The 14,275-nt window shown below is 44.4% G+C and overlaps 1 protein-coding gene across 2 annotated transcripts in view; it reads left to right on the top strand.

The window, feature by feature from the left end:
• Positions 1-1,107: 1,107 nt before the first annotated feature.
• The window catches only part of Pspc1 (paraspeckle component 1), a 66,922-nt gene continuing 53,754 nt past the window's right edge, over positions 1,108-14,275 (top strand). Inside the window, exons 1-3 of one of the 2 annotated variants that reach the window (XM_048341683.1) lie at positions 1,108-1,797; positions 10,744-11,045; positions 14,075-14,170. In XM_048341683.1, coding sequence (XP_048197640.1) covers positions 1,417-1,797; positions 10,744-11,045; positions 14,075-14,170 — 779 coding nt within the window. In that variant the 5' untranslated portion in view covers positions 1,108-1,416. The remainder of the gene's footprint in view (positions 1,798-10,743; positions 11,046-14,074; positions 14,171-14,275) is intronic. The other variant, XM_048341684.1, reaches the window with a different exon arrangement.

Here is a 14,275-nt window from a genome sequence, read left to right as displayed (position 1 = left end):
AGGAGAAAGGAAAGAACCCCCACCCCAACCCCCAGGCTGCAACTGCTTCTAGCTCTGGGGTAGCCTGGGGCAAGGCAGTTGCAAAGTGACTAATAAAGCTCATTTGTCACTTTTAACAGTGCTTGGTGGATTTTCTCCCTCCCCAGAACACAACAAAACTACGACAGGTGTGAGCCACACATGCCAGGCTCCCACTCTCATTAGAGACATTTCTTAGCTATATAAGTAAGTCCAGGTTGGCCTCTAAATTGCCAGACTGCCTTGTCACGCCTATAATTTTTTTTTTTTTTTTGCCAGTCCTGGGGCTTGGACTCAGGGCCTGAGGATTGCCGGTGGCTTCTTTTTGCTCAAGGCCAGCACTCTGCCACTTGAGCCACAGCGCCACTTCTGGCCGTTTTCTATATATGTGGTACTGGGGAATCGAACCCAGAGGTTCATGTCTAAGAGGCAAGCACTCCTGCCTCTAGACAATATTCCCAGCCCACGCCTATAATTCTAACTACTCAAGAGGCTGAGATCTGAGGATTGCAATTTGAAGTTAGTCAGGGAGGAAAATCTGAGACTCTTATTAAAAGCTAACCCTGATGTAAAAAGCACAGGGGCACAGCCCAGTCTCCTAAGTTCAAGTCCCTGGACAGGCACACACGTAAACAACAATAAAAAACAAACATGACAGGTTGCGCTTTAGTTTTTTCAGTCACTGATATTAATTTTTGTTTTTTTTTGTCGGTGGTAGCATTTGAACTCAGGGCCCTCAGCACTGTCGAGGCTAGTGTGCCACCACTTTGAGCCACCGCACTTCTGGTTTCCTGGTGGTTAACTAGTATGTTAGGATCTCCCGGCCTTTCCTGCACTGGCCAGGTTTTGAACCGCCGTCCTGAGCTCTCAACCTCGAGATCAGCCAGGATTACAGGCGTGAGCCACCGTCACATGGCTTAATTTCAGCATCTTTAAAAGCATAAAGGGATTTCCCAAACCGTGTTCTTCCTGAGGCACTCCGCAGACCAGTTATCCTGTAAATGAAATCTGAAATCCGCACTCTCCTTTACAGTAGGACGAGAAGCTGTATTCCGCCCCCCCCCATACAATACAGGAAGTTCGGGCGGTGAGGCGCTCTCCGACGTGCGCACGCGCGTTGCGAATCAACGTCTCCCGTCGCAGGCCTGTCTGCGCAGGCGCGTCGCGGAGGGGCGGGACTGGCGTCCGCATCCCTTCTTCCAACTGCAGATTGTGGCAGCGCCATTTTGAACCTGCGGCTGCCGAGGGCGTGAGTTTCGGGAGGCTGGGCTGCGGCCTCGGTTCCCCGGGCGGTGTCTCCCCTCATTTTCTCTGGTGTGTTTCCATAGATACACGCGGAGACGTCTTCGTCTTTACCTCTGGGCCTGGTCTCCGGTATCCGAGGCGGACTCGTGGAAGATGATGTTACGGGGAAACCTGAAGCAAGTGCGCATCGAGAAGAACCCGGCCCGCCTTCGCGCGCTCGAGTCCGCAGCCGGCGAGGGTGAGCCGCCCACCGCGGCGGCGGCGGCGGCCATGGCGCTGTCGCTGGCGGGGGAGCAGGCCCCGCCGGGCGCCGCGCCGTCGGAGGAGCACCCCGAGGAAGAGGCGGGCTTCACCATCGACATCAAGAGCTTCCTGAAGCCGGGCGAGAAGACGTACACGCAGCGCTGCCGCCTGTTTGTGGGGAACCTGCCCACCGACATCACCGAGGACGACTTCAAGCGGCTCTTCGAGCGCTACGGCGAGCCCAGCGAGGTCTTCATCAACCGCGACCGCGGCTTCGGCTTCATCCGCCTGGTCAGTCCGCAGCCGCGCGCCGGCGTCCCGGAGCCGGATGGGGTGGGGTGGGGTGGGGGTAGGGGGCCGTCGGGAGCCCGCCGGGGTCGAGGTCTGGACGTGGCACGCGGGGTGTTTGGAGGTAACAATTTGTTCCCTTTTTTTTTTTCTTGTCCCCCCCCCCCCTTAAATTTTTTTTTTCTTTCCCTACCACTTGAACCCACAGCTCCACTTTCCGGCTTTTGGCGATTTATTGGAGATAAGAGTTTCCTGCCGGCCTGGCTTTAAACCGCGATCCTCACATCTCAGCCTCCTGAGTAATTAACATTACAGGCGTGAGCTACCGGTTTCCGGCTGCAGTGATAATTCTTACTTTTTTATTTTATTTTTTGCCAGTCACAGGGCTTGAGCACTGTCTCTGGCTTCTTTTTGCCCAAGGCTACCCACAGCACCACTTCTGGCTTTTCCTGTGTATGTGGTGTTCAGAAATCGAACCCAGGGCTTCCTACATACATGGCAAGCACCCTACCGCTAAAGCTACATTCCCAGCCCCGGAGTGATGATTCTGAAAGAGGCAAAATTAAAAAGTTGGAGCGAAAGCTACTCTCGAGCTTGAAATTTCACAGAGTGCAAGGTTCCAATCAGCAGACCTGCTTCTCTTTGCTTTCCTGCAAAGCCGCCATGGTTTTGGCAGTAAACCTCGTTTTTCTCCCCTCCAGCTCAGTCCCCTTTTTACCTTGTACCATTCGGCTGCCTCAAGCTCTGCCTGGCCAGTAACGGCTCAAGGCTCAGTGCTGATTGGTTAGGGAATCTAGTGTTTTTTGTTTTTTTTTTTCTCTTTTGCTAGTCCTGGGGCTTTTCTATATATGTGGTGCTGAGGAATCGAACCCAGGGTTTCATGTATAGGAGGCAAGCACTTTACCACTAGGCCATATTCCCAGCCCCTTTCTTCTCGTGTTCTTGAGGTTGTGAATGGGGGGAAAACAGGATGTATCCCAGGATTATAACATTGTGCATCCCCATTTAATTTGAACTTCAGAAAAGTTGTCCAGTGATTTGTGCATGCTTAATCTTTATTTTTTTGGGATAGAGGTAGTTTTGAAATTTGAATTTAAGGCCTTGTATTAGCTTTACAGGCTGGTGCCATGCCCCAGGAGCCACGCCCCCACCTGTGTGTGGAGCTGTCCTCACACATCACAGCTTGATTTGTGATAATTACACGCAGAACAAATTTTTACTTTTTAACGTTTTCCCGTGGGTTTTATGGTGAAGTCTGTGGATTATACAGGTTTTTGTTGTTGTTTCTTGGTTCTTTTGAGTGCTGCTATTGGGGCTTGAACTCTGGACATGGGCGCACTCACCTTTTTCCCTCAAGGCTGGCATTCTGTCACTTGAGCCTTCAGCTTTTTCGTGATTAATTGGAAATAGGAGTCTGTTGGACTTCCCTGCCAGAGCTAGGTTGGAGTCACATCCTCAGCTCCGTTTCCTGTATAGTTAGGATTACAGATATGAGCCATCAGTGCCCAGCTCAAAAAAGCATCTTAGATAGTTGAGCACTAGTCGCTTACCCCTGTAATCCTAGTTCTGCAGGAGGCTGAGATCTAAGGATCTCGTTTGAGGGGCCTGTCCCAGAGATAATTTTTTTTTTTTTTTGCCGTCCTGGGCCTTGGACTCTGGGCACTGTCCCTGGCTTTTTGCTGAAGGCTAGCACTCTGCCACTTGAGCCACAGTGCCCCTTCTGGCTTTTTCTATATATGTGGTGTTGAGGAATCAAACCCAGGGCTTTATTTATAGGAGGCAAGCACTCTTGCCACTAGACCATGTTCCCAGCCCTCCAGAGATTATCTCCAATAAACTACTCAGAAAAAGCTGTGGCTGGGGCTGGGGATATGGCCTAGTGGCAAGAGTGCTTGCCTCCTATACATGAGGCCCTGGGTTCAATTCCCCAGCACCACATATACAGAAAACGGCCAGAAGTGGCGCTGTGGCTCAAGTGGCAGAGTGCTAGCCTTGAGCAAAAAGAAGCCAGGGACAGTGCTCAGGCCCTGAGTCCAAGCCCCAGGACTGGCCAAAAAAAAAAAGAAAAAGCTGTGGCTCCAAGTGATAGAGCGCTAGCCTTGCGCTCAGGGCTCAAGCAACTGATGAAAAAGCAAAAGTAGGGAAAAAAAAATCCTAGAATGTGGGAAGTTACATATCTACAATAAATTATTATGCTATATAGTTGGGATTCTGCATTATGAATTGTATTATAAACTGTTAATACATCTGATAAACTGTTATAAAGTTTGGATAAAGTCTATGTACTACTTTTATGATCTAACCATCTGGCCTATCTTAGTCAGAAGGTGATAATCTAGTAGAAGAGTGAAGAGGCTGTATTTGTCCCTGTTTTAAGAACCTTACAATTAATAATACACCAATAATCATTAACATGGGGAAAAAACTTTTTCTTAAGCTTTTAGGGTATTATAAACACACCTTTTCCCTTGATGTAGTAGCATTGTCTAATAGAACCGTCTGCAGTGATGGACCTGTACTGTCTAGTATAGTAGACATATGACTTAGCACTTGGAATGTTAGTGGGACTGGAGAGTAGAATTTTGTGTATGTATGCATGAATGTATGTATGTATATATGTATGTACTTACATATATATGCATGTATTTTTGGGCCCATCCTAGGGCTTACATTCAGGGTTTGGACTCTATCCCTGAGATGTTTGCTCAAGGCTAGCACTCTGCCACTTGAGTCACAGTTCCACTTTCGGCTTTTTTGATGGTTAATTGGAGATAAAAGTCTTAAAGACTTTCTTGCCCCAGCTGACTTTGAATAAGGTTCTTCAGATCTCAGCCTCCTGAGTAGCAAGGATTACAGATGTGAGCCACTGGTACCTGACATAGGATTGAAATGCTTATTCTTATAAATTTAAATAGGCCCTAGTGGATAGTGTATTAGACAGCACAATGTATTATCTTTTTCTCTCTTTTGGTTTAAATTAAAATGGGGAGATGAAAAAGATGCTGTTCCCTACTCCTTTGGGATATGCTCCTACCAACACAATCTACATTTTAAAAATTAATTTCTTCTTTTTTTTTTTTTTTTTGGCGTCCGGGGGCTTGAACTCGGGGCCTGGATGCTGACCCTGAGCCTCTGTGCTCAAGGCTAGCACTGAACCACTTGAGACACAGCACCACTCCTGGCCTTTTCTGAGTAGTTTTGGAAATAAGAATCTCATAGGATTCCCTGCCTGGGATAGCTTTGAACCACAATCCTCAGATCTCAGCCTCCTGAGTAGCTAGAATTGCAGTTGTGAGCCACCAGCACCTATTTACTATTTAATAAGTTAATGAGTATATTTCTTTGTTTGGACAATGTTACATCTTCACTCTCCCCCAGATTCCATCCCACAAGTTGCATGGGTTCAGCCTAAGTTTTTTGTGTCGGAAAGGTTTGTCTATAAGAATTAACATAGGGGATGGGAACAAAAAACTGGGAGAGAGTAAGGGAAGGGGTGACATTGTCCAAAAAGAAATGTACTCTTTACTTACGTGGCTGTAACCCCTCTGTATATCACCTTTATAATAACAAAACTAAAAATTAGAATACAGGTTATTTTTTTTTTGGTGCTGGTCCTAAACGCAGGGCCTGGATGCTGTCATGAGCCTTTTTGCTCAAGGCTAGCACTCTTAACACTTGAACTACACCTCCACTTCCCACTTTTTTGCTGGTTAAATAGTGATGGAGTCGCCTGGATTTTTCTGTCTTGACTAGCTTTGAACTTCAATATTCAGATCTTAGTCTTTTTAGTATTTCTCAGCATCCTGAGTTGACATTAAGCTATTTTTAGTTTTCTGAAGAACCCTCCATACTGATTTCCATAGTAGAGTGATTGCTCTAGTTTTTATCTCTATCAACAGTGTATTGAGAGTTCCTTTTCCCCCACTCCGCATCAGGATTTGTTTTCTAGCCTTGATTATGTGTACTAGATCCCCATTTCACTCAGCTTTTTTTGTTCAAGCTTTTTCATTCATGACTGAGCTCTACCACTTTTGCATGCCCCAAGTTCAGCTTTTTGCTGAATCTCTCCTCAGTTCTTAAGCCTCGTAAGTAGCTAGGATCACAGGTGTGAGCCATCAGCACCCATCCCTGGTTTTTGTTTTGCTCAGGAATGAATTCAAGATACTCCTGCCTCAGCCTTCCTAGTACTGGGATTACAGGTATACACTGCCCTGTCTGCTAAATTTTGCTGTCGTTTTCACATTTTCTATCTATCCATTTTCATCTATCAATTTGTGACCTTTTAACATTCTAGCATACTGAAGTCCAGTATTACTTGTCTGAGGTAATTAAAAAAAAAATTTTTTTTTTTTTTTGGCCAATCCTGGGACTTGGACTCAGGGCCTGAGCACTGTCCCTGGCTTCTTTTTGCTCAAAGCTAGCACTCTGCCACTTGAGCCACAGCGCCACTTCTGGCCATTTTCTGTATATGTGGTGCTGGGGAATCGAACCCAGGGCCTCATGTATACGAGGCAGGCACTCTTGCCACTAGGCCATATCCACAGCCCGTCTGAGGTAATTTTTGTGTGTGTGTGTTTGTGTGTGTGTATATAAGTGTGTATATACTTAGGTGTATATACACAGTGAAAGGCACTTTTTGGAGGCAGTGGTGAGAATCAAATCTAGAACCTTGTATATGCTTTGTAGGCATTCTGCCATTGAAATAGATCCCCACCACTCAGAACTACTACATACTTCAGTTGTACTATTTGATGAGTTTCACGTTTAACTTGAAACCCTATAAAATATATATTATTAATGCCCTAAGAGATTTCCTCCTTTCTATTCTCAAGTCTACCTGACAGCATTTAAATTCAAGCCTTCAATCCTAAAATCTAGCTTTCAGCATTGTTAGATTATATGGCTTAATAGGTAACAAAGTGCATGACTTATTCATTAAATGCTTTCTATTACTAACAATGCTGAGTAAAGGAAAAAATACAATTATTTTCAGTATCTGAAGAGGTTAACTTCATTTGGTTTATAAAAATAATTCTGTAGATAGATGGGTATTTGTTAAGGGTATTGATTTTGGGCCATTGTGAAAATTTTAGGTGCTGAATAGAGTTCCTATGACATCAAGACAGTTTTTCATTGGGTATTATTGTATTTGTACTCTTCTCACATAAGCATATAAGATTTTTTTAAAAGTTCCTGGACAGTTCCCATGCCACAGTGCAAAAGAATACACTTTTATTAACTTTGACCAGTTTGTCATTTATTGTTGTAGATGCCTGTATTCTGTCTCATCTTTTTTTTTTTTTTTTTTTTTTTTTTTGGCCAGTCTTGGAGCTTGGACTCAGGCAGGGCCTGAGCACTGTCCCTGACTTCTTTTTTGCTCAGGGCTAGCACTCTGCCACTGGAGCCACAGCGACACTTCTGGCCATTTTCTGTATATGTGGTGCTGGGGAATCAAACCCAGGGCTTCATCTATACGAGGCAAGCACTCTTAACACTAGGCCATATCCCCAGCCCCTCTGTCTCATCTTTGAATTCTCTAAGTACAAGTTGTCTGAGACAGTTTCATTACATAGTCCAGGTTTGCCTAGAACTCATGGTCCTTTTTCCTAATTCCCATAGGAATTACATGTGTGTGCCACTTCCTCCAGCAAAATTGTTCTTCCCATAATATTTTATAGTAATTGGCACTTGGTCTTAACAATTATTTTATTTTTTCTTGCCAGTTTTGGGGCTTGAACTCAGTGCCTGAGCACTGTCCCTGGCTTCATTTTGCCCAAGGCCAGCGCACTCTGCCAACTTGAGCCACAGCACCACTTCTGGCTTTTTCTGTATCTGTGGTGCTGAGGAATCGAACCTAGGGGCTTCATGAAGTATATGAGGCAAGCACTCTTGCCACTAGGCCATATTCCAAGCCCATTAAAATTATTTTAATTTATACTTTATTGTTATAAAGGTGATATACAGAGTGGTTATAATGACATAAGTGAGCTAATAGATGCATTTATTTTAAGACAATATTGTTCCTCCACTTACTCACTCTGATTTTTTTTTTTTTGGTTAGTCGTAGGGCTTGAATTTTGGGCCTGGGTGATGTCACTGAGCTCTTCAGCTCAAGGCTAGCACTCTACCACTTTAGCCACAGCACCACTTCTGATTTTCTGGTGGTTAATTGGAGATAAGAGTCTCATGGACTTTGCTTCCCTGGGCTGGCTTTGAGCCACAGTCCTCAGATGTCAGCCTCCTGAGTAGCTAGGATTACAGGCATGAGCCACTGGTGCCCAGCCTCACTCTATTATTATTATTATTGTCATCGACGTCGTGATCATCATCATCATTATTCCGTGTGTGTGTGTGTGTGTGTATGTGTATGTGTGTGTGTGTATGTGTATGTGTGTGTGTGTGTGTGTATGTGTATGTATGTGTATGTATGTTTATGTGTATGTGCTGACACCAGGGCTCCAACTCTCTTTGCTTTCCCTTAGCTTTTTTGCTCAAGGTTGGCACTCTACCACTTGAACCATACCTTTACTCCTGGCATTTGCTGGCTAATTGGGTATGAGTTTCTTGGTTTTGTCTGTTTGGTCTGGCTTCAAACCGAGATCCTCAGATCAAAGTAGGTAGGATTATAGATAAGAGACTTAAGCCACCTCATCCAGATAGTGTGTGTGTGTGTGAGAGAGAGAGAGAGAAGAGAGGTGGGGGCAGAGTTTGAGAAAGACACAGAGACAGAGAGTCAGGGTACCTGGGGCCGAGGTCTCTGTCCTTATGCTTAAGGCTAGTGCACTACCTTGAGCCATAGCCATAGCTCCACTTTGGACTTTTTGGTGGTTAATTGGAGAACAGAATCTCATGGATTTTTTTTTTTTTTGCCAGTCCTTGGCCTTGGACTCAGGGCCTGAGCACTGTCCCTGGATTGTTTTTGCTCAAGGCTAGCACTCTGCCACTTGAGCCACAGCGCCACCTCTGGCCGTTTTCTATATAGGTGGTGCTGGGGAATCAAACCCAGGGCTTCATGTATACGAGGCAAGCTTTCTTGCCACTAGGCCACATTCCCAGCCCCTCTCATGGATTTTTTGCCAAAAGTCCTAGGGCTTAAACTCAGGGCCTGGGCACTATCCCTGAGCTTTTGCTCAAGGCTAGCACTCTTATTACTTGAGCCACAGCACCACTTCTGGCTTTTTCTATATATGTGGTGCTAGGAATTGAACCCAGTGCTTCATGTATGTGAGGCAAGCACTCTATCACCAGGCTATATTCCCAGCCCCCCAAATATTTTTTAGTGAATTGTTTTGTCAGGTATGGGGTTTAAGCACTGTCCCTGAGCTCTTTAGCTCAAGGGTACCACTCTGAGCCACAGCTCCACTTCATGGACTTTTTGCTTGTCATCCTAGCTATGGTGACAAGTGTAAATAGGGGGATTTTGATCTAGGCCAGCCTAGTTTAAAAAAAAACAAACACAAAAAAAACACCCTGCTTGGTGCATGTGGCACATGCCTGTAATCATAGCCGCTCAGGAAGCTGAGATCTGAGGATTGTGGTTTGAAGCCAGCTGTGCAGGAAAGTTCCTGTGAGACTAATTTCTTTAATAAACTACTCAGAAAACAACAGAAGTGTCACCGTGGCTCTAAAGTGATAGAGTACTGGCCTTGAGTGCCAGAGCTCAGGGAGAGTGCCCAGGCCCCAAGTTTGAGCGCCATAACCAACCAAAAAAATCAAGACCCTATCTTAAAAAACAAAAGAACCCCAGAACAGCCTAAAAATTGAAGATGTGGCACACGTGGTATAGCTCCTGCCTAGCAAGCCTGACTGAGGTGAAACTTAAGTATTGAAGTATACACACACACTCATACATAATAAAGTGACTCTATCATCCATTTCGTAAAGATACCAGTTATCTAGGCACAAACAACTTTTATTTTTAATCTCAGCCATTTTGTGCGTGCCTGCCTGCCTGCAAGTAATAGGGCTTGAACTGGGAGCTTGGCGCTCTTACACAGCTTTTTTTTGTTCATAGCTGGTGCCTTACCGCTTGAGCTATACCTCCACTTCAGTCTTGCTAGTTATTTGGTGATAAGAGTCTCACAGATGTGTCTGCCCACACATGCTGGCTTTGAACTAGCCGCCTAAGAAGCTAGGATTATAGGCATGAGCCTGCTGACACTTGGCTAAACTTCCTTTTTTTTTTTGGCCAGTCCTGGGGCTTGGACTCAGGGCCTGAGCACTGTCCCTGCCTTCTTCCCGCTCAAGGCTAGCACTCTGCCTCTTGAGCCACAGCGCCACTTCTGGCCATTTTCTGTATATGTGGTGCTGGGGAATCGAACCCAGGGCCTCATGTATATGAAGCAGGCACTCTTGCCACTAGGCCATATCCCCAGCCCCTTGGCTAAACTTTCAACCATGTATATGACAATTTTTTCAAACCTCTCAAGTAACAAAAGGTAACTGCAGTTCCCTTTCTGGTTCTCAATCTTTTGTCAAGAGAAAGGGGGTAGGGCTGGGGATATAGCCTAGTGGCAAGAATGCCTGCCTCGGATACACGAGGCCCTAGGTTCGATTCCCCAGCACCACATATACAGAAAACGGCCAGAAGCGGCGCTGTGGCTCAAGTGGCAGAGTGCTAGCCTTGAGCGGGAAGAAGCCAGGGACAGTGCTCAGGCCCTGAGTCCAAGGCCCAGGACTGGCCAAAAAAAAAAAAAAAAAAAATCTTAAAAAAAAAAAAAAAAAGAGAAAGGGGGTAGTAAAAGTTAATGTAAGGACAGGAAAAAATGGGCAAACTGTAATTAGAGCGAATTGCCTTAACAGAACTAAACAAGCAAACCCTAAAAACTTAAAAGGTACCTGTCTCTTCAGTTCAATGTATTGATTCCCTTTAAGAGACAAATTAAAAGAACCACTATTTTAAATTTCTTGTTCTTATTATTAAAAAGCATTTTTTTTCCTCCTAAAAAGGAATCCAGAACACTGGCTGAAATTGCAAAAGCAGAATTGGATGGCACCATTTTGAAGAGCAGACCCCTCCGAATTCGATTTGCTACACATGGAGCAGCCTTAACTGTCAAGAACCTTTCTCCAGTTGTTTCCAATGAGCTCCTAGAGCAAGCATTTTCCCAGTTTGGTCCTGTAGAGAAAGCTGTTGTGGTTGTGGATGATCGTGGTAGAGCTACAGGAAAAGGTTTTGTAGAATTCGCAGCAAAACCTCCTGCACGAAAGGCTCTGGAGAGATGTGGTGATGGGGCATTTTTGCTAACAACGTAAGTTAAATATCTTTTTGTTCATTTAAATATGAATTCCTGTCTGTTACTTGTCTTTTCTTTTTTTTGGCCAGTCCTGGGCCTTGGACTCAGGGCCTAAGCACTGTCCCTGGCTTCTTCCTGCTCAAGGCTAGCACTCTGCCACTTGAGCCACAGCGCCGCTTCTGGCCGTTTTCTGTATATGTGGTGCTGGGGAATCGAACCTAGGGCCTCGGGTATACCGAGGCAGGCACTCTTGCCACTAGGCTATATCCCCAGCCCCTACTTGTCTTTTCTTGACTGCTGTTTTGGCATATGGTAAGTAGATATTGAGGGAATATTCAATAAAAATAATGAATTTTTGTGTATTTCTCACTAGAAATCATGTGAAGTAATGTTTTAGGGAATGTTAGCTTTATTGGGGTATAGCTTACATATATTAAAAAGCACCCATATTGTGTGTATGTGTGTATGCTGAGACTGGGGCTTAGGTTTTTCCATTTAAGACTAGCTATACCTCCTCTTCTGGCTTTTTGCTGGTTACGAGGAGGTAAGAGTCTCTGGATTTATCTGCTCAGGCTGGTTTCTAACCAGATCCTCAGATCTGAGCCTCCTCAGTAGCTAGGATTACAAGTTTGAGCCACCAGTGCCCTGTAACACTATTTTAAATGTACCCAGTGAGTTTTTAAAATATTTTTATTTTTACCACTGTAAGCAAGATATGGAAAGTTTCCATCATTTTGCAAAAGTTGTTTTGTTATTCCATATTTTTCCCCTACCATATTTAAGTATTGATCTGTTACTAAAGTTTTATCTAGAGAAGTATTAAATGAACCTATATACTGTACACTGTTGTGTCATACAGTTTCTGTTTGCCATAATAATGAGATTTCAACCATATGTGTACAGTACTTGGTTACTTTTATGGCTTATTCTACTGTGTGGAAATAACTATGGTTGCTCTGTGACCTGTGTTTAGATAGTTGATTTTTTTTTTTTTTTTGGCCAGTCCTGGGGCTTGCACTCAGGGCCTAAGCACTGTCCCTGGAGTCTCCTTGCTCAAGGCTAGCACTCTGCCAACTTGAGCCACAGCGCACTTCTGGCCTTTTTATGTCTTTTTTTTTTGCCAGTTGTGGGCCTTGGACTCAGGGCCTGAGCACTGTCTCTGGCTTCTTTTGCTCAAGGCTAGCGCACTGCCACTTGAGCCACAGCGCCACTTATGGCCATTTTCTATATATGTGGTGCTGGGGAATCGAACCCAGGGCTTCATTTATACGAGGCAAGCACTCTTGCTTGCCAGTAGGACATATTCCCAGCCCACTTCTGGCCTTTCTATATATGTGGTGCTGAGGAATCGAACCTAGGGCTTCATGTATATGAAGCAAGCACTCTTGCCACTAGGCCATATTCCCATCCCCCCCCTTTTTTTTTCTTATTTAATGCTGGTCCTGGGCTTGACCTCTGAGCTTTTTTGCTCAAGGCTAGCTCTCTACTCCTTGAGTCATAGCTCCACTTCTGAATATTTGATGGCTAATTGGAGGTAAGAGTCTCACAGACTTCCCTGCCAGGGATGGCTTTGAATCATAATCAATCCTCAGATCTCAGCCTCCTGAGTAGGTATGAACCAACGGGACCAAACTTGTTCATATTCTTGATGGTGGCCAATATTACCAGGGTGAGATAGAAGCTCAGTGTTGTTTTGATTTGCATTTCTTCTATGGCCAGGGTTGTTGACCATTTCCTCCTGTGTTTATTGGCCATTCTTTTGAGAGTATCTGTTTAACTCCTTTGTCCATTTATTGAATTGAGTTTTTGGAAGGGTTTTCTTAAGCTCTTTGATGTTTTTGGATATTAGGCCCTGGTCAGATGTCTAGCTACTAAAGATCCCCCATTCTGCAGGCTCTTTTTTAGCTTAGAAACTATGTCTTTTGCTGTAAAGGAGCTTTTTAGCTAAGATGAAATCCCACTTGTACATTCTCTTTCCAATTTGCTGCTCAGAAAATTCCTGCCTTGATTGATACTCATTCTCTCTTTGTTCTCTTCCTAACTTACTCCTTGAATGCCCTGTGTGTTGTGCCCTCCTCTTTTTCTTTCTCTCTAGCTGATTTAGGTTCCATTTTTAGGCTTTAGCTTTGTGTATGCACAGGTACTTGCATGCCAGTACTGGAGCTTGAATTCAGAACCAGAGCATTCTCCCTTTCTTAGCTTTTTCTTCAAGGCTTGAGCCATACCTCCACTCTGGCTTTCACTTTAAGAAATAGTATTCTGAGGGCTGGAAATGTGGTTTAGTGGTAGAGTGTTTACTTAGGATGAGCTTCCACCCTGAGTTTGATTCCTCAGTACCACATAAACAGAAAAAGATGGAAGTGGTGCTGTGGGTCAAGTGGTAGAGTCCTAACCTAGAATAAAAGAAGCTCAGGGACAGTGCCCAGGCCCTGAGTTCAAGCCCCTGGACTGGCAAAAAAAGAAAGAAAAAAAAAAGAAATGCTGTTCTGAACAATAGTATTAGGCACAGAGATGAGTGGTTTGAATTGTGGGATGTGGTGATGGTAGGGATTACATATATAGAATGTGGTAGGTGCACATTTTTTTTTTTTTTTTGCCAGTCCTGGGCCTTTGGACTCAGGGCCTGAGCACTGTCCCTGGCTTCTTCCCGCTCAAGGCTAGCACTCTGCCACTTGAGCCACAGCGCCGCTTCTGGCCGTTTTCTGTATATGTGGTGCTGGGGAATCGAACCTAGGGCCTCGTGTATCCGAGGCAGGCACTCTTGCCGCTAGGCTATATCCCCAGCCCGGTAGGTGCACATTTAAAACATTTTATTGAACTTAATTATATTGGTTGTGCTGGTTCATAATTAGTGACTTATGTACTTAGGTGTTTATTCACCTATATTGACTCAGAAAGTGCTTATTGACAGATTTTATGAATATACAATCCTTGCTGAGACATTTTGTTAACCCAGGCATTTTCCAAATATATATCTAAGATGTTTAGAAGAGATTATTCATTTTAGACAATATGTTCTTAATAATGCCTCTGTTCTTATCCAGTACCCCTCGTCCAGTCATTGTGGAACCCATGGAGCAATTTGATGATGAAGATGGTTTGCCAGAGAAACTAATGCAGAAAACGCAACAATATCATAAGTAAGAGTTGAATAATAAAGAATATTTGGATATGTGCTATCTAGAGTTACTATAATTGTTGCAAATACTACTGATTTTAAGGTGTTCTGTCGAGTCATATAATGT

This window comes from Perognathus longimembris, chromosome 3 (genome assembly GCF_023159225.1).
Source record: "Perognathus longimembris pacificus isolate PPM17 chromosome 3, ASM2315922v1, whole genome shotgun sequence".
Lineage (NCBI taxonomy): Eukaryota > Metazoa > Chordata > Mammalia > Rodentia > Heteromyidae > Perognathus > Perognathus longimembris.
Note: the sequence above shows the minus strand (reverse complement) of the source record. Positions and strands in the feature narration are given on the sequence as shown.